The sequence below is a fragment of the Dermacentor albipictus genome, chromosome 3, assembly GCF_038994185.2.
Source record: "Dermacentor albipictus isolate Rhodes 1998 colony chromosome 3, USDA_Dalb.pri_finalv2, whole genome shotgun sequence".
Taxonomy (NCBI): Eukaryota; Metazoa; Arthropoda; class Arachnida; order Ixodida; family Ixodidae; genus Dermacentor; species Dermacentor albipictus.
In genome coordinates, this window is record NC_091823.1 from 34,769,596 (window position 1) to 34,794,029 (window position 24,434).

At 50.9% G+C, this 24,434-nt stretch overlaps 2 protein-coding genes across 4 annotated transcripts in view; one reads left to right on the top strand and one right to left on the bottom strand.

The window, feature by feature from the left end:
* Eip74EF (Ecdysone-induced protein E74) overlaps positions 1–24,434 on the bottom strand; it is a 280,976-nt gene that overhangs the window by 196,028 nt on the left and 60,514 nt on the right. Inside the window, exon 1 of one of the 3 annotated variants that reach the window (XM_065433120.2) lies at positions 7,140–7,423. The exons of 1 other annotated variant lie outside the window; for it this stretch is intronic. The gene's annotated coding sequence lies outside the window, so the exon portion shown is untranslated. Of the gene's footprint in view, positions 1–6,881; positions 7,034–7,139; positions 7,424–24,434 lie in introns of those variants that run through there. One more of the 3 variants, XM_065433128.2, reaches the window with a different exon arrangement.
* Positions 11,146–22,726, top strand: LOC135902822 (U7 snRNA-associated Sm-like protein LSm11). The gene is made up of 6 exons (XM_065433092.2): positions 11,146–11,375; positions 15,202–15,351; positions 16,645–16,836; positions 17,471–17,622; positions 19,328–19,440; positions 20,426–22,726. The coding sequence occupies exons 1-6, from the start codon at positions 11,157–11,159 to the stop codon at positions 20,635–20,637; spliced, it is 1,038 nt and encodes a 345-aa protein (XP_065289164.2). The 5' UTR covers positions 11,146–11,156; the 3' UTR covers positions 20,638–22,726.

The following is a 24,434-nucleotide window of genomic DNA, read 5'->3' on the forward strand; positions in this document are numbered from 1 at the left end:
TTTTTTTTTTGTTGATTTACAGAGTTGTAAACTTGACATTTGACGTTTTTGAAATTATGTAATATTCAAGAATGTATCTAAAACATATTGCATAAATTAAATATTCACTTCCCGAAAGGAAGGAAGGAAGGAAGGAAGGAAAACAAGAGGTGAAAGGCAGAGAGGTTAACCAGGTTAATCGTCCCTTCGGCTACTCTGCACAAAGGAATGGGGTAAGGGCAGAAAAAATAATAAAACAAGAGAATATATAAAAAAAGGAACGCGTCAATTCGCACACTCTGTAGTTTTTCAACGAGTCCAGTTCCTTTTAAAAAGCACTTCCCGGAGTTACCAGGTTACAAATTCTCATTTTCAATGCAAGAAGAAACTTTATCAAAATTGGTGCTGTGGTTGCCGACAAAAACGATTTCGTCGTTCTCGTGTATGTAGATACAGCTACGAGCTTTAGATACGAGCTTCCGAGCTCGTACAGTAGGGGGACGGATCTTCTTTCAACACGCTAAAAACGACGTCCTTTCTTTCTTTCTTTTTTTCTTTCTTTCTTTCTTTTCCGTAGATATATCTTTACATCGTCTAATGAACTTGCCCTGCGCGCGATATGAGAATCTCGGAATCTCGCGACAGCAGACACGCGATTTTCCTCAAGCAAGCTTCTCCGCACAGTTGGAACGCCGCCAGTTCGCACGTCAGCGAGTGCTGGACTCATTCTTCGTCAGCGGCACGGCCAGGAATCGGGGAAGGTGTTGGCATGACAGAACAGCCGCCAAAATTTTAATGGTCCTTATCTCAGCTGGCGCCTTACTCGCCTCGCTGCGCGAGCGCTTGGTCTTTCAGGAGCAGGTATAGTCGCTCGAGGCAAGCCGACATCCAACGGGTTCTTTAGGAGCGCACCTCTCTCTCTCTCTCTCTCTCTATCTCTCTCTCTGTGCGTGTGCGTGCGTGTGTGTGTACTGGGAGCCTGTTACATTTCAAACCCGAATATGTCATAATGTCACGTTTGGTACGCATTCCACTTTAAATGCTGCAAATCCCTAGCTCCGTACCGGTGAATACTGTCTCCCCCTCTCCTCTCCATCGATAATCCATCTATTCCCTCTCGATTAATTTCGCCATCTGAACAGCCTTCTGGTACAGTGGGACTATTGGCTGGTCTCGGCAAGTGTCCACTCGGAAGGCACTCGAGTGCAGATTTCACCGCTCGTCGGTACACAGCGTATACTGAAAGCAGTAGTTCTGTACATTTTGAGGACGACCGGCCCGCATTCTGGCGCAGCAAATCAAAAATGTATATAGCCGGCCACAAAAGTGTACGAGACACGGATGTTCCACGACAAATGCGAATATTCGCCTCGTTAAAGAGTGGTGCATCGAATTCACATAACGGATCACTCTGCAAGTCGCGAAAACATTGAATTCGAGCCCACATGCCCAGGCTTCGCAGTAATTTCGCTTTCTCGGAAATTTAATGAGCCGTAACCTTTCGTGGCCGGCTCTCCTGGGCAAGGAGGCCTACATAAGCGTACTCTGCAGGGAGTCCTGGAATGCATGGCCTTAGTTCCACTGGAACTAATAAATGATATTTCCTCCTGCTCCACCTATTCATCCTATATATGCTCATCTATTTCCCTGCCCCATAGCCGACAATGCGCACTCCAGGTCGGCACTCCGCCTGCCCTTTCACGCTTCCAGACGCGCACACGTGACGCGTGCAGCAAGAAGCGTCTCTCACAGCCACGCCGATTCTACGGAGCGCACTATAGAGCGAGAATGCAGCTAGGTGCCCGTGCTCATCGTTTCGGTTTCCAGCACTGCCACTTCCAAGAGCATCACGCATGCCCGAACTGTCCTCAGGTACACACTATGTTCAGGTGCCACACGGCCGGCCATCGAAGTCGTTCATTCGCGTATTCTAGCGACCGGCAAGGGTGCACTGTGCTGCGTCGCAACTTGCCTCATTTAACTGACCCATACTAACTATAGCACCCATTACATAATGGGTGCCAAGGGAAAGAAAGCGCAGTCGAGGACGGCAGGAAACTAGGCGGGGTGATGAAATTGGGGAAATGTGCAGGCGCAAGTTGGAATCGGCTGGCGCAAGACGAAGGTAATTGGTGACCGCTGGGGGAGGCCTTCGTCCTGCGTGTGGCCACAAATATAGGCTGATGACGATGAAGCAGAACGCGTAGCAACCACTCGCAATGACTGTACACGCACAGTCTGCGTGTATATATACGTGACACTATATCCGTACGGTAAGCAACCGAGACAATTCACAGTGCTCCGGTATTTTAATGAGAAGTCGGCAGCGATGTACACTGAGTCCGAACGCACAGCGCTATTCCCGAACGAGCAATAATGTGTACCACCTTAAATCACGGGAACAGCTATCTTTATGATACAGCGCTGGGTTAGCTATTCTATATACAGCTCCTTTGACGGCGAATGTTACACTTATACACACAGACCCGAGAGAATAACGAAAAATAAAAATTGTGAAAATTCAGTGGCGATTTAGCGGTACATACGAGAGGAATGCGTTAGTACCAACCTCTTCGAGCACCCGTATCCAAGTTTAAATCGCGTTTCCCACATTGCAAAGTGTCGTTCAGGAGCTCACTCGACACAAGACCCAACTCTTCGATTCGAGGAGCGAAGTGCTAATAACGGTGGTCCAGTTGCACCACACACACACACACACACACACACACACACACACACACACACACACACGAGCTCTTCTACGCTCCCCCAACCCTTATCTACCTCCACCACGCGACCGGCTTACCACACTTCACACGCATACTTTTTCCCCCTGTGACACTCCGAACGACTATGCACTGAAAAAAAAGGGGGGGTATGATGTCTGGCTTTTTGCACAAAGCTTGCGATATGGTCTGCAGCCTCTGACATCGGACATATGACATGTGACACTCTTACGACGCGGAACGTGTCATGCGCCTACATGCGGCAGCGCAGAGGCACGCGCCGCGCGGGCAAGCGGCACGACAGGCAGCCCGCGAGCGCGCCGGCAAGAAACCGCCGCCTTTCTGCAGGCGTAATAAAATAAACGTCTGCAGGGAAACGCCGCGGGTGCATTGGGATCGCTTTGACCGTGAGTGGCCTGTTATTGCATGCTAGCGGAGCCAGCCGACATACAGCCCACAGGCGGACAGTAGTGGAGACCAGCCCGATATGGTCCATGCAGGCAAAACGCATCCGCGCGCGCATCCGTGGCTCTGCACACCGCTCGCAAAGGCAGGATACAAAGTGCGATGACGTAACCAACTCATATTGTACGTACGTGCGTGGGCGTGCGTATGTGTTTCGTGGGATCCCAGCATGCAGTGTAGTGAAAGCTGGTGATCGCGACGTCAGCCAATGAAGAACGAGAGCAAGGAAAAGGGCTTGTCCGCCGGAAGGATTACGGATGACTTAAAGTCGCTAAAACAATTCCGTTGCTGTATTGTGAGAGTTTTGCGCCGCGCACTACTGCCACAACGTAGCAACGGAAAATCCTTCTCTTTGCGGCTTTTCCTCCATTGTTAAATGGGAAATGAAGATTCATTGATTGTATAGTGGATAAAGAAATCCAAGGACACCTAAGCACTTCTGAATAGATGTGAATGCGAAAACATTAATGTCCAACTGAACGCCGCTGGGCAGTCCTTCGAGTTATGAACTTCTCGCGGGCAAGCGAGCGCGTTGAGACGCTCGGCGTAGCACAAGGCCGGTGCACTTCGATCCGTGACGTCATGCTACCATGCCCGACCGCAACGGAATCTAATGGGGACGCCCCCGAGTAGGCCGCGGTGATTTTGACGTCACCGTTTCGTCACGCCGGGCTTGGCAATGGAAATTTCGGCCCAAGTAGCATGATGCCATAAAGCCGAGTGCACAGGCCTGCGATCTAGGAGGCGCTGCTTTAGCCCAGTGGGTGAGACACTCGGCTTCAGAGCGTGGGCTCGTAGGGCTCGAAACTCACAATCGCGAACGCTTTTCCTTGCGAATGTGTTCTGGTTTATATTTTTATACGTTAACTTCTTTATAGCGATTACCGAGGCGAAGCAGAAAGCAGGCGAGAGCTTGCGCATACAAGCAACGCACGGATAACGCAGGCTTCCGAGAGAGAGGGCGACGTGACGTCACGGCGATGCCCTTTTCCCCTGAGGCGTCCAGCAGGTGTTTCCGTTCGCCCGCTCTGCCCGGTCTAGGCGCGCACGTGACATGACGTGGCGTCGCAGCAAATGGCTAATTTAGGTGCCGTTTCACTGCTACAGACGGCGGCTTTTTCGCTAAATTGGCCATCTGATGCTTTCGCATCGATAAGGTCCTATATTTGGCTGCATTGCACGGATTCAATGACACAGAGTGCATGGCACGGGCCGAATTTGCAAAAGTTCTAGCTCGAGAGGGCTGTCATTGGCCATTGGCCTTCGCTAATCATATATTCACAATCACGATTGGCTCGCGCTCGTTCGTACGAACCGTTCTATAGCTTACGAGCTTTGGGGATACAGGCCCAGCCTACCGAGCTTGCAATCAGCGCATTCCTACACGCACGTCACTTTCCCACTAACGTGCATGGGGCCGAATTCATAAAACTTTTCGGTCGTAAGTGCTCTTTGCCACTGAATGGCCTCTTTCACTGATAATATGCCTAGTACCAGGATTGGCTGGCAAATGCTGTTACAGGCAATTATAGCGTAAGTGCATTTTGAGAATGCGTGCCCTCGAGCCCAATTCACATAGCTGGTCATTGGCCGGCCGCCTTCGGTAACTGTGCTTCCAACATCACGATTGGCTGGCTTGTGCTAGTGTAAGGACGTTATTGTAAATACGGGCCTTGAGTATTTATAAATAATGGCGGGAGAGTACTTGTGTGGGAGTAACCAACCCATTGCAAGCGCGCCGCTTGGCTTCTCGCTCGCCGTCACGGACAACGAGAAATAAACCGTCAGCCTTTGCACTAAAAGATGGGTCACGCGCTACACGGTGTGTGTTACCTTGTGCACTAACCGAATTGGAATAAGCAGCGTTTCATGCTTCAGAAATCGTTACATTCTGAAAGCCGAATGCCCAGCGCTAACAATTCGCGGTCTCGGTGCTCACAGTCGTCCCGGAGGCGTCCCAAGCGCGACCGCGTGCTAGGACGCTCGTTGCAGAACGTCCTACGGCACGCGGACCTCTGCACTACTAACCACAGAACCTGCCCCCTCGGTTCTACGCCGGCCCGCACCTATAGTTACGCTCTTGGCGGAGTAACGACGACAACTGCCGGCTCTCTTGCATCAAAACAGCGGGCAAAAATGAGGCGCGCTGCTAGGCCTGCCGGGGGCCGCGATGGGTGAAAGCGCGGCCACGTGGGCGCTACCAGGGACGCCCCCGCGAGCGCTGCTGTGCTGGTTAGGCCCGAACCGCGCGTCTCCGAGAGCTGCAAAGGAAAAAAAAAAGAAAAAAGAAACCTGCTCTCGCTCGGGTTGCGAGGCGCCCTCGCCCTGTCCGCTGAACGACGCGGCCGCCCCAGTGCGTTATTTTACCCCACGGCTGGACAGCGGCCAAGAAAGCGGCATGGCCACGCTCATTCCGACACGGCTGTATTTCCGCGAAACGGGGAAGCCACTATGTGCCGCTGCCATGCGAGCGCGTATAGTGTACATATTATACGCCGGCAATGGACGCAGCGCGTCGCCTGTGAGACTCGAGCGAACGTCAAACCATACTAAACGCGGGATTATAGCGGGGGGACCCAAAATCAATAACGGCACACACAGCTCTCCGAGGCGGCACCTGCCGGCGAAACAGCCTGTAGCGATTCAGATTGGTTAGGGTTTTTTTTTTTATGTATATATACCTGCTCTCTCTTTTGAATCAATGCGAAGCCCGTTGTGAATGTGCGGAAGACCGTTAAGTGCTGAAACGGTATCGCAAGCGCGACGAAAGCCGGAGGCAAAAAGCGGAGGCGGGCTGTTCGACACCACAATGAGTCGCCGCACTTTTGCAACGCTCGGCGAACATTGTGAAACGCGGATCATTCCTCATCCTAATATCTGCATAATACACGATCTACAACAAAGATAAGCTTGTTCCGCGCTACCACGTACATCCAAGCCTTCCAACATTTCCACCCCGGAGAAAAAATCCAAGTCGGATTCTTTCTCGAACAGGAGGGTTTGCCAACTGCTCGGAACGGTTATAGTAAGCCTTACACACGCTGGTACAATTTATGGTATCTTCTACTTTTAGCGCGTCATCTGAGCTCCATGGGGCAGAATCCACGTTAAGCACTGAATTGTCAGTCGGCCGAGATAAGCCCACTTTTGACCGATGACAAACATCCAGCTCCACAATGAATGGAAACGCAGCCAGACCGTCGGTTCAGCCCACATGCTTATCTTTCGCGTCGTGTTCAGCCACGCTTCCGTGCAAAACAAAAGCGCGATTTCCCCAAAAGCAACCTGCTCCTATATATACTCGTAATTATGGCTACATTGATGTACGCCTCCACTTGCTGCGAAGCGCGATGCTGAGCGGAAAGTGCCATTCGCCGGTGTGACAGCGTCTGTTACCGTGAGCTATATCACATACATCGCGCAAGCAGTCCGGGCAATCAGAAGGCGGGATGTCATGTCTGCGACTTGTGTCCCGCCACCACTCCAACGTCCGAGAAATGTGGTAACGCCCCGCATGTTATTGCTGAAAAAAAAAAAAGTGCTGCTCCGCCGGATCAATCGCCAGTGCGCGTCCACGTCGTACGCCGTATACATACACAGTAGCGTCACAGCTCTCCTCCCCTTTTCTCCTCCATGGATGTAGCACACTGTAAGCTTTATACAGGCTAAGTATACTATATACACTTGTAAAGGAAAGAAACGAAATCATACCATGGCGATTCGCGGCGGCGAACGGAAAGAGCGGGCTCTTGAGATGCGGGCGTGCGCGGCACAACTTGTTGAGGGAAGCGCGGCGGGGCCGGTTGCGCAACACGTGGTTTCGCGCACTGCTTGTGAGCGCCGGCGTTGCCGCAAGCGACAACTGCACGCGCTCGCGTCCCCAGACTACAATCACCAAGCGACCTTGGCCGTGTGACTTTGCGAGCGCAGAGGGGCGCCCAGCTCGGCCTGACGAGCCGCTCTACATACCTCGCATCATATGTCCCTCGCCGCGAGACCGGGAAACCAGCCAGAGCTGTTTCAGTGTCCGTAGCGGCGGTCGCGTAATAATCCGAGCTGCGGCGAGCACATGGCTTCTCCCGTTGTCCGGAGGGGGTAGTCCCCTCCCCGACGCTCTCGACGGTGATGAAGCTGGCAGGGCACTGCAGCAGTTGGCGACACGCGACGCAGCTGATGCTCGCACACGGCGAGAGAGCGGCCGCCGCCAGGCGAAAGCACATGCATCCACCGCCGGCCTTCAAAAGCCCACACGCGCACGCGGCGCTGGAGGAGCCGACGGCACGGGGAAACCCGGAAGTCGCGGAGCACACGGCGGCGATCTTGACGTCACCCGCGAGCACTTCCGGCAACGGACCCCCTCCGCCCCCCACAAACCCCCACCTCGCTCCTTCCCTTTCGTGCCCGCTGCTTCCCTTTCCGCGGCGTCGTCGCCGTCGTCGCTGCTCGAGGCCACGGGCGGCAGCAGACGACGCGATCGCCGGCGTCGAGGTCCCGCCGTCGTCTGCTCGCTTCCTTTTTAAGCGGCTCTGATGGCCGGCAGTGCGGCTCTCCAATTAGGAGGCCCGGCCACCACACCGTTGCTGGAACATCGCGAAACGTCCACGACCCTCGATGCCGGTACAGACACGGCGTTGCGTGTTTCGCCACCGGGGTCTCGGCGCGAGGTCTCGTGATGGGGCACCTTTCGAGCAACGGTCCCTCCTCAGCCCAGTCGTTTTGCGCATAACATTCACATTGGGAAGTGGCCGCGGTAGAGAAGCGATGTTTCTCTTACTCGCGAACCGCCCGGACATTGCGTTTTCTCTCCCGCTAGCCTCGTTCTGAGCACGCGCAACGTAGCGCTGCCTCTGCAGCGCGCGGCCGTCCTTGAGAAAGGCGATCCTTCTCTCGAAGCTTCTTTCCTCTCTTGCTGCTGAACCCGCGCAAGCATGCTTCGCCTTCCGCCCGTGCTGGGTGGGATTGCCGTTTGGCGCCAGCTCCGCGCAGCGAGCTCCCGCCGGGGCGTGTTTCAACCAATTCCGGACGGCGTGCATTTTTCAAACACCCTCTGCCACATGTCTCGCTCCGCTCGAAAAAGCGTCGTTCGTAGCTCGGCAGCTGAACTGCCCGCGTCAGGTACACTCCCGCAGCACGCGCGCCAAATGTTTGATGAACCGGTCAGCTTAAATTGATGGTCACGGGAGAGCTATTCTGTTGGACTTCAACGCATTACTACCTTCCCTCCACTGACTGGAGGGGAACGGGCTCGCCGCTGCCTGTCGTTACAAGTGGCCTTGGCCCTGGCAGCGAACGCAACGACGGACAGGCGGCGTACCAGTACGGCTCGCGGAGGTCTGGCAGAAGAGCGAACTTGAGCGCGAACGTGACGTCACGCGGCGGAAGAGCTTATTTACATAGTGAAAGCGAGAAGACTGCACGAGCCGCGACGAAAAGGGGGCGCTCGTCGTAATGAGATCCTCTGCGCGCCCAGGCGGTTTATATACGCCGTTCGCTCGGACATGCTTTCACGCAGTAACTCCGAGCACTCCGCTAGAGCCGAAAACTTGCTACTCAAGACGAGAAGCGTTTGGATAACGCTGCAACTGCCCTGCTTCCGACCCTATGGAGAGAGGTCCAAGCCGCAGGCTGGCGATAACAGACATGTTCGACTGTACAAGTGTTCTGAAGGGGACGCCGCGTTATCGTGCCTCCAACAAAGCGATAAACTGGACGGCGACGCTATAATCGGATTTGGAAATTCACAAGCAGTATACATGCGTATGCAGATGTCTCGTAGGCGACGATGCGTCTTGCCCCCAGCCCATTTTCAATCCCCCTTCTTCTACTGCCGCGAAAGCTTATCCGTCCTGCCAACCTTGAAATGATAAAATTGCGTCGCGAAGCCAGAGGATTCTAACATTCGGCGAAAATAGATTTTACGACGAGTTTCACTAGGCCACTGCTGCCGCAAAGCATGCCGGCAGTAGCAGCTCCGGCTGAAGGCAACTATCGGAAGAAGGGTTTCATGTCTGCACCATTACAAACCCACTCTTCCCTCGAGATCAAAAGGCAATAAATCGATAATAGAAAGGTTATACGATTAGGGTTGCACTGAGAAAACTAACCCCCGTCCTCTCCCTGTTTCCCAGTGAGATTCACTAGAAAAATTCAGAATGTCAATGTCCTCGGCATAATTCTCTTGAATACCCCAAAGCACTAAAGTCTGGGGTTGCACGTGCCAAAACCGCGATCTGATTGTGAGGCACGCCGTAGTGGGGGAGGACTCTATATTAATTTCGACCACCTCATTTCTTTAAGAACGTGTACCTAAATACAAGTACGCGATCGTCCCTGCACTTCGACCCCATCGAAATGCGACTGCAGCGGCTGTGATCGCACCCGCGAGGCCTCAAGCACCATGGCGGCCGGCAGGGCCGCGGCGAATGAGCTCTGATCGTGGTGCGATTGACAATATTAGAGAATGCGCCGCCTTTTGTAAAATTGAAAAGTGGCCATCTTCGTTAAACGTCGTACACAGACGGCTGTAGTCGGCACTGTTCAAGCTGGTTCTTTCAAGCAGATGCGTTTGCATCTGCAAAAGCGTATTTCCCAGATTACCTAATTATGAATTGAAATTACAAAAGATAAAAAAAAAAACGATTTTGGTTCTGAAGAAGCCTTCTTTTTTATATAATCGATACCAAATTTGCCTGCAGCATTATTCAAGCCGATTGTGCATTCAAGTTTGTTGGGATGTATAGGCTTTGTAAAAATATGCAGGCTGGTATGTTAGGAGTGCGAACGGAGGTCTTGCTCGGTTGAATTTGGGTTTAGCGTTGAAAGCATTGGAAGACGAGGGAAAGATTCACGACTGACCATAAGCACTGTGATCACTCACTCACTCACTCACTCACTCACTCACTCACTCACTCACTCACTCACTCACTCACTCACTCACTCACTCACTCACTCACTCACTCAATGAATGAATCTATCTATCAATCAATGGTTGATTTTGACCTCCAAAACTACAGGCGGACGTGCTTACGATGACAGCAAAATTGACCATGAAACCTGAGAATTGATTGATTGATTGATTGATTGATTGAGTGATTTATTTATTTATTTATTTATTTATTTATTTATTTATTTATTTATTGAAGAGTTAGACAGGCCAAATAGTGATCACTACAGTGATCCGAGGACGATTATATATGAATAATGATATGTTAATCGTGACTTAACGCAATAAACCAGCGTTGTGGTGATAAAAGTGAAAGAAGGAAAAAGAAAACACAAATCAGATTCCGAATGAGTGGAACAAATTATCCAGCACGAGAATTTCGCGAGAGAGAGTGCTCGCGATAAGACGCCCTGAAGCAAATTAAACACTCGGTACAGCCTGAACGCGGGCGTCTCGATGAGTGCAAAACGATTGACAGGCGTATGACTACGTCGTAATCGACGAGAACCTAGAAAATTATGTGTAGGACACCTGATCGCAGTTTTATCTTTGCCACTCATCGTCACCCTCCTATAGTACAGCTCCCGTCTCCAGTTGCGACATGCCACCTTGAGTATAGAATTTAATATAAATACACTTCTGTCTATCAATCTATCTCGTAAGTGTTGAAGAGCTTTTTAAATGAAGGCACCCGAATTTACATCAACTTCATCCTCAGAAGTAGCACGATTAGACCGTGCTCGCAACCGATAGCGAAGAATTTCGGATATTTTTATATTTTGCAACAGTTGTCTGGCCCCGATCAGGTGGATGAGCCATCCTTGCATATCGGTCGACTGATGTAATTATCTTTTTGAGCGTTGTAATTATTTTCAGGAGGCTACTTATCCCAACGCCACTATTGCAAGCGCGACACTCAAGCAAACGAAACCGAAACTGCGCGCTTCAGATACGAAACTGACACCATGAACAAGCGGAAACTCTCCGCTGTACTTCGCGATGCGAATACGAAGCTGCGCCTCCCTCGAATTCAGTCCGCCAATATGGCGGCGCCCAGCAAAGGTGATCGTCGCGGCGCGGACGCTATAGAATTGACGAAAGAATTGCGTGATCCTTACGTCGTTTTCTATGACGAAGATGTGCTCACGCCTTTCCCGGATGCCCAGCCTCTCTCCAGTCTTGAGGAGTTTGCTGACAAGTACCTGCGCGATAAAAAGGCGATGGTCGAAGCGGAGACAGCGCCGGAAGTTCAGGAGGTTCAGGTAAACAAACGGACGCGCCGTTTTGAAAACACTCATTGCAACAGCGATCTTGTGAAACGGATTATTTCATTACCGTCGCAATTTTGCGTCTGCTCGCCAGACGGTTCTTCTTTTTTTTTTTGTATCCGTCTGTCGAAGTGATTGTGCGCTTATGTAAACCTTGCGGCAACCGTGCGAACACTGGCGGGAGATCGCTTCTGTTTGGCTCGACTGAAGCCGTCTGACAAACTTGTGTGACGAACGTGGTTAATGCGAGCTTGCTTACAAATGTGAAAACACCTGTTCTTATGCACTTCGCGTTTTCCTCTAACGCATGCTTGGTGTTTGTTGTAGCCTGATTCATGTGTAGAATGATGCAGATTCATGTTGCAATATCTACCCAAATAGCCGCTGTCCGCTTCTCTTCCCCTACGAGAGTGAAGAAAGTTCCATCTTGTGGTACAGTCGAACGTGATGTAGCAACCGACAATAGGTACATTTGCTTTAAATAGATTATTAAATGTATCAACACAGGTACATTTGTTTGGAAGGCAGAATCATTCTTCCGTAGGCTGCTTTCTGTACAGTACCTGTATCACTTCATTCTATATTTTGCGACGGGAATATACCCCCCCCCCCCCCCCATGCTTGTGTTCATACGCTAAACCTCTTGGTAAGAGCAGATGCCAGCTAATCGCGATTTCGGACACGTTATTTTCGAAAGTAACAGGGCGGTGGCAAACTGCACTTACCAACAAACAGCTTTGTCACTGCAGCCCCTGTTTTGTTGAATCATAACTTGGGGATAAAAACCAATACTCCCATACTTTTCTTTGAACGTCTTGGCATTAAGAGCGACGTTTCCCTTCATCTTCTTGCCTATATTTGTGACTATCCATTGTGACAAAAAACAAAGATCATAACAGTTTTTGTTGCTGGCTGGCCTTGTTTCGCGTCCGAAGGTTGTCCTTCGCCTACGAAGGACGTAGTACTGCAATGACCCCAAGTTGACTACCTAGGATACTCTAACGCGTGCTGAAATTAGCTCGTGAGTGCGGCGGTCGCCGGTAATCTAGCCCACGCTGCCACCATAGTGCCTGGCGGCAAATTTCCTTTTCTTTTCTTCTTTATTTATATATATATATATATATATATATATATATATATATATATATATATATATATATATATATATATATATATATATATATATATATATATATATATATATATATATATATATATGCCTGAAGCGGCAGGTGGTGTACAGGAATGCACCATGTCTGCGACACTTTGCTGAGACCTTTCACTTACATGTACAAGATACTTATACAGAATGTCCGAGAAAGAATTTAGATTGATTGATGCCGCCCGTCAGGTCAACACTTTTCTAAGTTGTCTGCCCCTCAGGGGCCAACGTACGGCCCCATGCTACAAGTTCAGCCTGTAGCAAAAGAAGTGATTTGCGCAGTGCTTGATAGACTACGTAAACGTCCGCGGTCAGAATAAAAGGGGCTAGGCCAGTACTCTCAAAGGAACTGCGCGCATAAGGTTGCACCTGCGTTGCGGCTTTTCCCGAGATCCACGGGCATGCCCGTTTTAATAACCTATCCTAACAATAACATATTTAAAAAAAACAATGTGTACTCGCGGGACGCTAGTCAGAATACGAACGCGGTTCTTGTCAGCATATTTTTCTTCTTTTTTTCTTTCGAGTTTCGGTAACCGCACCAGTTCAACGCACAGTAGTTGGTTAGAAATTATATGTAGACCAGGGTCGCAAAGACTGCAACGGAGTGTCAGTATTCGATTTGCTTCTCCCGCAATTTTGCCAGTCAGAAGTTGTTCATCAATTTCGCAGCCTACAACGGCGCACGGTGCCGATAACGTACCGCCGATCCTCCGGTGATGGCGAATCCCCCTTGCGCACAAGTGGCACAGCACACGTCTGATAGGCGGTCGGGGGGAATATGCGGGGGCCTGCACAGGCGCCAGCGGGTCGACCGCGCGCCCGTGCCCGAGTCGGACGTCCCGTCGGCCGCAGAAGCACGCGAGGTCGCCGCTGGTCAGCGACCCCCACCGCCGCCGCCGCCGCCGCAGATGCTGCTGCTACGGCGGTCGTGTCACCGAGCGCCGGCGACCGGTCGCGCGGTGCCGGTGGGTGTCGGCGATGCGACCGTCCGTATACGAACCGTTTTCGCGCTTGATCCGTGTGTGTACACGCGCCATCGTTTCGAAAACGCTGCAGCTGCTGATACGTGAACGCATACGCGCCCGTCTAGTGATTGTTCCTAAGAGCAGATGTTATAGCCAGTCGTGGTCGGCCAGTGGCAAACAGCACTTACGAACGAAACAGTTTTTTTACAAATATTTTTTTCGAGAACTAGAACACTCAGTTAGCAGCAGTCATATTGTAGGAAAAAGAAAAAAAGAAAGGTATGGAGGGGATTCACATACCTTTGCGTTCGTAAATGATGTTTTCCATTGGCCGAATGACTTCTCATTATAATACGTCAGACATCACGATGGCTGTGTGTGTGTGTGTGTGTGTGTGTGTGTGTGTGTGTGTGTGCGTGTGTGTGTATGTGTGTGTGTGAGAGAGAGAGAGAGAGAAAACGAGCTAGTCGAAACATAATTCTAGGGTCCTTCTTTCTTTCTCACCTTTAATTGCTGCAAATGCATAAACCTGAGGATTGCATAGACAATCGTTATCGTCTGCCTAAAACGATCGTCAAGCGCCACAAAGCTGCCGACTATAGATCGCATATAGTTGACTTCTTCGATTGCACCAATCGCACCTAATGTGGGCAGATGTCCAAACAAAAAGCCGATAAGCACTTCAGCCTAAAATGAACTTCAAGGATTCTTGAGCACCTCGTGAAAAAAAACGTCCTTTCAGGGTCTCGAAAACGAAAAAAAAATGTGGTAGGTGGGCGTTTTTAAGGGTTTGCCGTCATCCTTGCGAACATTAGCTCATTTCTTGCGCGCGCGGTCGCGTTAAGGGAACCAACGGTAGGCTTTAACGCCCTACGTGCAAGTGCGCGGCTACAGCAGACGACACGCAAAATTCGGAAGTGCGCTTGGATTCCCCGCACATATTTGTCTGACCTAACCGAAATGGCAGACCTAACCGAAGGCTATAGAATCGTAAATAACGCGTCGGGCGGTGTGGAGTGGTACCACCATCCCTGCTTAGGGAACTTCACGTGCTCTGCTGTTCGCTATCCGGCCTTGACACCATACATTTCGAGTTTCCTCATAAGCCACATGATTCGCAGACACTGCGCCAAGGAATCCCGCCTCTCCGTGCATACTACGGCATACAAGTGCAAACGCCTCGTGCAACTGTTTCTTGTTCGAGTACAACCAAGCCGCCAATGTCCACCCTCGAACAAGGCGGCACCAAAATGGCTTTTTCATGAAGCCGTGTACATACAACTTTAAAGACGCGAATAAACGCTTCCATCTTTTGCTGTAAGAGAAGAAGCGTGCTATAGCGCGTTTTGTCAACGGTAAAGACGCACAATCGTTAACAAATTGACATAGTGCAATCATAAAGACCAGACGACTACGTTAAGCGCACTTCTGGCCTTGCCTGTTCGTCGCTGTTAACAGTAACCTTTGCTAGCTAAGTAACTTTTGAAAACGTGACTTGTCTGTTAACCTTGCCCTCCGAATATTCGCGCAAGTGAAATTTAATATTATAGTTAATGTCATTACCATTTGCCCGCGGGGAATGCGTCGGCAGCGCCACCGCATGTTTGTGACGTCACGCTAGCCGTCGCGTGGGTGTTTTAAGTTCGTTTCTTTGACGTCGCACACGGTGCGTCGACGCGGCAACATGCAGCCGGAGGAGCCCGAGGAACGCAGCGGCCGCCTTCGGCGTGGACCGCGCACCATGGCCAGCGTGGTGGAGCGCAGCATGATGGGAGGCATGCACACCAAGGGGCCCCTGAGCATCCTCTACCGAGCAGTGCGGGACCGGCTACGCGTCAAGGTAAGGCGCAGAACCTTTGAACCCTTTCTCTCTATCTCTCACTCACTCACTTCCTTCCTCGCTGCCTGGAGGCGCGCTGTGAAGCGGAACGGTGCGAGGTCGCCATATTGAGAAACGACGGAAGCATGGCGCGTAAGCAAGCAAAGTAAGCACGTAAGGATGCAAGGGAAGCTATAAGACAGAGAAGGAAACAAGGTTGGTGTAAACCGTTGGCGTAGACAGCGTCCAGGACATGATACTGGACTGGACACTTCGTCGACAGTTTCCGGCGCTTGCCGTTGCCTATCCTTGCCCCGAGAAAGCGATAAAGTTACGGGCGTCTGAGGAGTTCGCTCTTGTCCAGCCAGCCTCGCCTTTTACTATATGAATGTAACGCAGCAGAACGAGTTCGGTTCTTGCAGTGCATTGCAGCTCGCGCGCTGCACGTTGCGCTTATTGTCTGACGACAAACGGTGACGCATATTGAAGCAATGGAATTTGAGATTCTGACATGCTGGACTGCTTCAACAGCAAAATGCGGCGGTCTCGTATGCCAGGTAAAACTGTTGCGTATGCAGAAATTATGCACGTACATATGCAAAGCATGTGAACTAACGCGTACAAACGAACGGACGGCTTTCACATGAGATGAAAATGGAAGTGTTTGATGTGGACGCCCTGTCTCTGCACGCGCGACGAACACCTGAACCACCTGAACTGCACGCGGAACTGTAGGCAGACAGATTATGGCTGCCATGACGTCATCGGTCGCTTGCAGTGCGGCAAAACGTGGCCTTCCCGATTTGTTTATATTATTGTTAGGGGGACCGTTGCTGAGGCGCGCGATGTCGACAACGATTCCGCGGCAGAAGGTTTAGAAACAATCAATACATGATGTGACTGCAGGTCCGTATCCCTAGTACTGTGCTAACTAAGCACAGTGAAGCTCACCTTCGATGATCTTACAAGGACCTTCGTATTCGGCATGAAATAGCCGATAGCCACGGAGAACCGTCAACATTGTTTAGTTTTTGTTCTGTTATCTCTTACATCAATTTTTCCCAATTGTACATAAATATTCAATATGAAATAACTCTCGTCTCAATGTTACCAACCACTCTGTATTTACATCTTGTTTAGTGTTGGTTTTATGCGCTGAATGTCTTGTGCTCTCGAATGGGAGCAAGGGCACAGACTCCTTGTCAGGCAATCACTTGCCTTTTGGTCTGCGCCCTAGGCAACTGTACCACGTTGTCTGAATAAACTCGTTGACTTTGACATTGCATGTCATGAGGGCGACGCTTCTCGGCGCAGGTTTGGACGCGTAGCCACACGCGGGTTCGCAGCATCCTGATGGGCTTCGTGCACGCTTACGACCGGCACGTCAACCTTGCGCTGGCCGACGTCGACGAGGTGCTGCTGCTGCCGCCGCCGCCATCTCTACCCACGGCGACAGCGCAGGCAACAGCGGCGACCAGCAGTGCGCCTGCACCGGTGCCGACCCAGGTGCGCGACTTATTTCCTTCTGGCAAGGGACTCCCCGTTCGGGACTCGCCGTTGAATGCGTTCTTTTGGACACGCTGGCGGTCGCCTCAGTTTTGAAGCGATGTTCCGCCACAAGACGCCGCAGATAAAGAACAGCGGTGTCCGGTTAACAGGGACGACAACCGTAGCGGCCTGGGCGAGTTGGCGCTGCATGAACTAGTGTGCATGGGTACGCTGGAAAAAGCGAGGACAAAAGCGAGGGACTAGGAAAGCGCTACGTGTTCCCGTCTTCCCCTTGTGCCCTCATTTTTCATGCGCTGCCTATACCAAACCGCAGGTGAAGTCATAGCACAGAGTGCCGAGATAATTTATACACAGCTTTTGCGATAAGCAGCGCAGAGACAACGTCAAGAGCGAGAGGGCGAAAAAACAAAGTGCAGGGACGTTAACCAGGCGCACATCCGGTCTGCTACCTTACGCTGAAGGAAACGGATAGAGGGATGATGCGGTCAAAGCGGAGACCCAGACGGGACCAGAGCATCTGTCCCGTCTGCTTCTTCCCCTTATCCGTGTCTTTCCTCGCGTTATACTTTTCAGAAAGCATTCATAGCCGCGTATTGTTTTCGTCTGGTAACCCGTTCTGGCATCGTCGTAGCTGGCGCAGCAAGAAGAGGAGGAGGCGGCCAAGCCGAGCGCCCTCGCTGCCACGCCTACCATGCTCCCGCTTCCAGCGTGGGCGACTACGTCGAGCAGCACAGACACGGTGCCTGAGGAGGAAGAACCTTCATCTGGCTGCCCTACTCCGACGTGGGTCCCTCGCTCGCTTATTTGTGCACGTTCTGGGTGTCTAAAAGACAACAACGAGCGATAGTTACCGGGCCTTGCATCTCTCGCCTGGGACGTTCGTGCATTGTGTTGAGCGATTGAAACAACCGGAGGGTGCGCCGGGTACTGTGAGAGACGCCGTATTGGTGGGCTCCGTGTTGGGTTCTGCTAGAGGCAGTGTTTGTGTTTATGCCAGTGTTGAAGTACAAGGTCCATTATGAAAGTAATGCGCATTTTCTGGGGGAAAAAATATTTATTGACCGTACCTGTACAAATGGTTAAAATTCTTCAAAATGCTCTCCCCCTGCATCAACAAACTTTCGGAGACGTGTCTGCCACGCCTGGAAAGCAGCCTGAAAGTCCTCGACGGGAATGTCTCTCAGTAAGGCTGTAACATGCTTTTGGATGTTTTCCACTGTCTCACAATGTTTTCCTTTCAGTGCTCTATTCAGTCGGAGAAACAAAAACAAAAAAATTGTCGCACGGAGTCAAGTCGGGACTGTGAGGGGAGCGGGATGGGGGACCACCGGGGTGTTGCTCCGGCCAGGAAGTTGGTAACGATTAAGAACGTGTGGCTGGGGTCATTGTTATGGTAGAGCTTGACCGTGTCTTTCATGTCAGTCCTCGCGCGTCAGACCCGGCGTTCCAATCTATTGAGAACCTCCGGGTGAAAGGCTGAGTTTACAGTTTTTTCTTGCGGTACAAACTCAAAATGGACGATTCCTCGGGCGTCAAAGAAGACAATGAGCATCGTTTTGATGCGAGACTTGCTCATTCGCACTTTCTTGGAGCGGGGGGATGATTTTGTATGCCACTCGCTGCTCTGCCTTTTCGATTCTGAGTCGTACTTGAACGTCCAAGATTCGTCTCCGGTTACGACAGAGTTAAGAAAATTCGGCGCATATTGAATCAAACCCAACAATTCTTGACAGCTCAAAACTCTTCTGATCCCTCGCTCTGATCTTCCGTCCACACTTTCGGCACAAGCTTCACGCAGACCTTGCGCATTTGCAGATCCTCGGTCATTATACCATGTACCGCAAACATGGACAATGTATAGGGTATCAGCAATTTGCTGGACGCTCAACCAACGGTCGGAACGCAAAACTTCGCGCACACGAACCACGTTTTCGTCGTGTTCCGGTGGTTGTTGGACGTCCAGAACGGGGTTCGTCGGCGACGTCCTTGTGCCACCTCCCGGGCTGTGACCTTGAAATGTAGTCGTCCGTGAAGGGCTCTTGAAGCATCTAGAATGTTCCGGATGTATTCTTTCCAAGTTCCACGCAAAACTTGATAGCGTATCGCTGTTCAAGCGAACGCTCCATCGCGCTGTGTTATCCGCTCACACTGCTCGGAGTAAACTGGCGACCGGCTGTGTTGGCAGGGCTCAACCCTCGACACGTTTCCCGACCGGTTTTACCGCGCTGCCATGGATAGTCGCGTCATAATAAAATCGTGCGCATTAATTACTTTCATAATGGGCCCTGTATACGCTTTGTGTGGCTGACTTCGCATGGCGCGTAGCCAGGTTCCTAGAAAAGTCATGCAAGTAACGTAGCAATAAACGGCCCATTTGATGTAAAGTGAGGTCATTCTTACGCCAGTTGCCTTATGATATGCGGAACAGCTAGCGAGCGAAACTTGGGCGTCCGAGCCCTTACCTCTGTCCCTGGCTGTCTGTTTTCAGCGCAACGACCAGCGGCGACACTTCGTCGTCCGAGTTGCGGCCGAGGAGGGGGAGTCCGCGCCGCAAGGCCGCCTGCATCCCGTTGGACTCGCTTGATGCTCAGCCGGAGACCGGTGAGCGCGTCTGACATCATAGTTGAAATCAAGAAAAAGAAATGGGCATGGGCAGGGCATGTAACGAGGAGAGAAGATAACCGATGGTCATTAAGGGTTACGGACTGGATTCCAAGAGAAGGGAAGCGTAGCAGGGGGCGAGAGAGAGAGAGAGAGAGAGAACTCCGTCTCACAAATTCGGGTCTCTTCCAGTCAAGCACGGACGAGAATCGGCTGCATGCCTGCCACGTCTCGTCAGCGATGTCTGTAAGCCGGCTAAAATCTCTGCAATTCATTAAAGGGCTCTCTCTCTCTCTCTCTCTCTCTCTCTCAAACAAGGGCGACTATGTGTGCGTGTCTGTACGTGTTGATTCTCCGTTCCTGTCTAGTTCGCGCTGCAATTTACAGCCGCCAATTCGTCGTCGGTAATCCTTCTGTCCGGCGTCTGTTGCGCACAGGAAGGCTAGCGACGGGCAACGGACAAAAAAAAACAAAGAAAAGAAAGTCGGTAGAGACACTTAAGACTGCTTACGTGTGGGAGAAAGCATGATGCTTTCGCCTTGATTATTTTTTTTTTTTCTGCGCGTTCCTTGTCCGAGCAAGCTCTCCCCTGCGTTTTTTTTTTTTTTTTTTTCTAATGCGCCTCGGTAAGGCCAAATGAAAACGCGCCAAACGTCTCAACGCGCTCCCTTGCCCGCGAGGAGTTCACAACTTGAAGGACCGCTCAGCGGCGTTCAATTGGACATTAATGCTTTCTATGTTTTGTGCACTCAGTTTATGCGCGCATGACGGCGCGACACCTGAGGTCTGATTGGCTCACAGGGCTGCTGCGACCTCCACGATTGGCTCAAAAAGACCAACTGTAGGAATTTGACTATGTTTAAAATAACGCCCCACTTCCGCACGGCACGCGGCAAATACATTGTATTATTATTATTATTATTATTATTATTATTATTATTATTATTATTATTATTATTATTATTATTATTATTATTATTTGCAGAGAAAGATGAGCCGGCCGAACGACCGACCGACCCGAGACCCCCCGCGGCAGAGCCGACGACGACGCCCGCGGCTCAGAGGAAGCGGCCCGCGAGGACCGGTCGGGCCCGACGTCGCGCCGCCGCCCCGACCCTGGCGCCGCGGACGAGGCACGTCAACCAGCTGTTCGTGCGGGGCGAGAACGTCGTCTCCGTCGCCCTGATGCCCGTCTGACTGCGCGGGTCGGAACTCTCGCCCCCGTCCTAGGGCGTTTTTTTCCCCCAAAGATGGCACATCGTACTAGTCCTTCGTACGGGCAGATCGTGTCCAGGTGCATGCAACCCGGCGGATCTGCGGAGTTGGCCAGCACGTTTGACGGCGAGACAACTACCGTCGTTTCCTGCGCCTGGCGGTCCCGTTAAGTACAAAGAAGAGCCCAGAAGCGTATCGACTTCGGCCGGTTGGTAGATTGCGAAGCGTGAAGGAAACAGCACAAAAGGCCACGGACCAAGTCGAGAATAGACAAGCACAGAGTTGACTAACAAGTTACCTCTACTGTGTCTTGACGACGGTATTGTAGAGCGCTATCAATAATACATGGAAGCAAAACGAAAACCGTCAAACAGTTACAAATGCCATCGATCGTGACACCGCACCGTTCTCGTGTTCCGTTGCATGCAGTGATCTTGCTGCCTATATATCAGGGCGTAATAAAGGTTGGTTCAGTCAGCGCCGGATTTACTTACTCTCGACTTCGTCGAGGTATTTTGAGCTGTTTTATTCACGTTCCACCAAGAACCGGCCGTTATGTCGTTACGTGTACGAACGCGACGACAAAAAAAGAAAAAAAAATAGCTCTCTGCTTGTTCTCGACCACAGCGGCCACGACGGGCGCTGGCTGCATCCCCATCACTGCCGGCAACAAACGACCGCGCGGTTTCCCCGTGTGACACCGGTGCCCGAATTCCGACACCCTTCGTGGACCGCATCGCGCTCTCGCACTTGGGAAACGCTCCCTGAAGAAGAGGACCCGCGGTGGCCCGCAGTGCGCCTGTGCTTTCGGTCACCACCGTTCGCCCTCCTGGTGGCCGGCCGTGGGACGCGAACGAAGCCGGCGAAACCGGAGGTCGTCTCGCCCTTCGAATTCCGCAGGGCCACCGTGGCGGCATCCGTGCTATAACTACGGACTTCGTTCTGTATTTGTTGACGCAGCGCAGTGCCAAATACACCGCTGCAGCCCACCTCAAGATGATTTGCACTGATGCACCATCCAATTATACGTATTTATTTGACGCCGTGGTGGAGACGAACTTCTTTCACTACATCGGCGTCTTTCGGAAACAAAGTCTTGGAGCGCCGAGCCTTAGAAGACGTGCGCAGTGCGGGTTGTGCGGTTTTGTGTTTGTGGGAGGAGCTTGTGCAGATTTCTCAGCTTGTCACTGAGTGCAGACACCTTCGTATGGAACTCTGTGCCGTAGAAACGCATTGCTTTTCAGACTTGGGAGCCGACTTGCAAACGCTGCGTGGTGATAGTGATGATTGTGTTGTGAAGGTACTATAATTTTGTGCACGTGACGGCTTGCTGCAAGGTAGAGAAGCTTGCCTGCAGTAAGGACTTCACGCTCGCGAATTGTACGGAGCGTCCCCTCTCCGGTTATGCCCGATGGTTGTGGAAATTTCAGTCCAGAGCTCCCGAAGCATGGAAATATAGTTTCTTCAAAGCTAACTGCAAAAGGTTAACGTCACGGGAAACACGCAGAGCTATCTCACAAGCCTCCTGAGGAGGACAACTTCAGTCGCCAATATGGAAGCACGAGAAGTAAGTGCGTGCCATTGTCACGCCTTTCTTGTTGCGTGCGCCTAGACTGAAGCGATCTTCTGCAAAAAAGTTCCTCGCAAAAATGCAGATCGTCGTCTGTGCATATGCAGAAACATTTAAAACTTGAAACAGCACGCGACGTCGGAGATGTAGTCGCAGTCGAGTCTTCACTTGAAGTTTCTTCAAGATTCTGACCGCTACAGTGCGCGACTCGGGGCGCAATTACGATGTCTGGAATATACGCACGCCCCCACGCGTTTTTTTTTTTTTTTTTTTCACAAAAGCTATGTATAGCCGCGCTGCAGCAGTGTCAATAAATAAACGCAGACGAAACGTGAATTGTTTTTTGTGTTTTTCGGAAACCGGTTGTTTTCAGTTCGCAAACACTTTCGACTCTGAGGGCGCTTGGCATTTTCCTATTGGACATCCGTAATATATGCAGCTATACCTTCAAGAACGAGTACGGAAAAGCAGTGGCGAAATAAATAAAAGAACGTCTAGAGCTAGCTGTCTTTGACTTGTGATTCAGCCCTGCGTCAACAACGTACTGCATCACCAAATAGACGCCGCAGCAGGTGCTGACATACATATAAGTGAAGTAGCGGCTCTTTCTTACGTTTCTCCGTTTGCATTTAAATCGACAGTGATGCGAAAGAAGCTTATGTGCAGGTATCATTGCCCGAATGATCTGTTTGATTAATTTTATAGCCTCTATACTTGCTTTATAAATATTGCTTGTCGCAGTGACTCGTGTTTTCTGCTGCGATGCCATCGATTCATACCTGCCAACCTTTACGATTTTGTCGTAAAAACGCCCCGATTTTTTCAGTTCTTTATGATTATTGTATTGACACCAATAATCTTACGATATTTAGCTTGCGCCAATTTTCGGGCAAGACTTATCCAGAAAGGACATACTAATACAATTGTTGACCAATTTTTCGTAGCCTGATTCTTGGGGCGATTATATAGACTGTTACGTCTCGCACGACCAAGGGCCTTAATTAGAGGATTACCACGAGGCAACCCCACCCATTCATCGGCGCTTATCCCGAAGTCAACGTCGTATGACACGGCAGAGCGCGGCGCTAAGGCGACGCAAAGTGGTCATACCAAGCAGTGAATTCGAAGTGCAATGCCCAAGAGGCAGGTTGACAGTACGTAAGGTATCGGGGGATCTGTAGCGACGGGAATGGGGGGGTGGAGGAGGGGGGCTACGTGCCCTTTGTATTCCCTGGTTGACAAGCGCCACGAGAGCTAGCTTTCAGACCGCGCCCGCCTCGAGTACGGCTTAAAGAGGTGATACAACCGTCGGCTGTTCGGAATGAATAACTGCGATAGAGGTTTTGTGGGAAGAACAGTTTGTTTGTTCCTTTATTTGTAGAGTCTGGTTAAACGTTTTGAGACTAGAACTCGTTTCGATAAGCAAGTTTTGAGCTTTGTTTGGATTGTTTGTTTTGGAAGCTCTCTGATATACTGAAAGAGATGGTTTTCCTGCGCATAGGTTATTGAAACTGTTTTTTCGGTATGTCAGTCTTTCTTTAAGCAGATAGGCTTCTTTTTGGGGGGGGGGGAGGGGGGAGATACGCTTGCACCGCCAAGTCTAAGTTATTTGCTAGAAGCCTGTAGTGGCGCGCTTGAGTGTCAGTTTACTTTCCGGAAAGTTCGCGAGATTTTTCTTTGAAAATAAAACGCGTTATTTAAAGAAGCCTTTGTTCAAACGCAAAATTTTAGAAGGTGTTTGTGACGTTCCTATAAAGCGTGTCTTGCTCGGGCGCAGAGAAGCAATTGAAAGTGTTGGTGCGTGTCTCGTAGGGGTATTCACAAGACGGCAGCGTTTTCAGTATCGCTTAGAGCGTGCGTGAAAGTATTTAGAAGTAAGCTCGAACTCGAATCCTCGTGTAGCTTCGGGCACGTAATTTACGCAAGATTTTTTTTTTCTTTAGTGCCGGTCCTTCGTGGACAAGAGAAACTCTGAGTGCGTGAGTCGCACAAAAGTGGAAGATTTGCAGAGCCTTATTCGGAATATGTGGATTGTTTCGAGAGGAAAGCTGTGTCTTCACTGCATGTGCCTGTCTCGCCAGACCTTTGCAGAGAATTCATTCTCTAGCGTGACGCCAGCAACCGTGGTCTAGGTGTCGCCCTTGCCCGCCTTAACGAAAGCGGTAGAGAGCATCCCGTGCTGTACCTCAGTCGAAAACTGACACCACGA

What these genes read in the sequence shown, in the direction of transcription:
- LOC135902822 (XM_065433092.2), top strand. Translation starts at nt 11,157, where the DNA reads ATGGCGGCGCCCAGCAAAGGTGATCGTCGCGGCGCGGACGCTATAGAA. An exon ending in CTGCACCGGTGCCGACCCAG is followed by an intron (nt 16,837 to 17,470) that starts GTGCGCGACTTA and finishes GCATCGTCGTAG; the next exon opens with CTGGCGCAGCAAGAAGAGGA. An exon ending in TGATGCTCAGCCGGAGACCG is followed by an intron (nt 19,441 to 20,425) that starts GTGAGCGCGTCT and finishes TATTATTTGCAG; the next exon opens with AGAAAGATGAGCCGGCCGAA.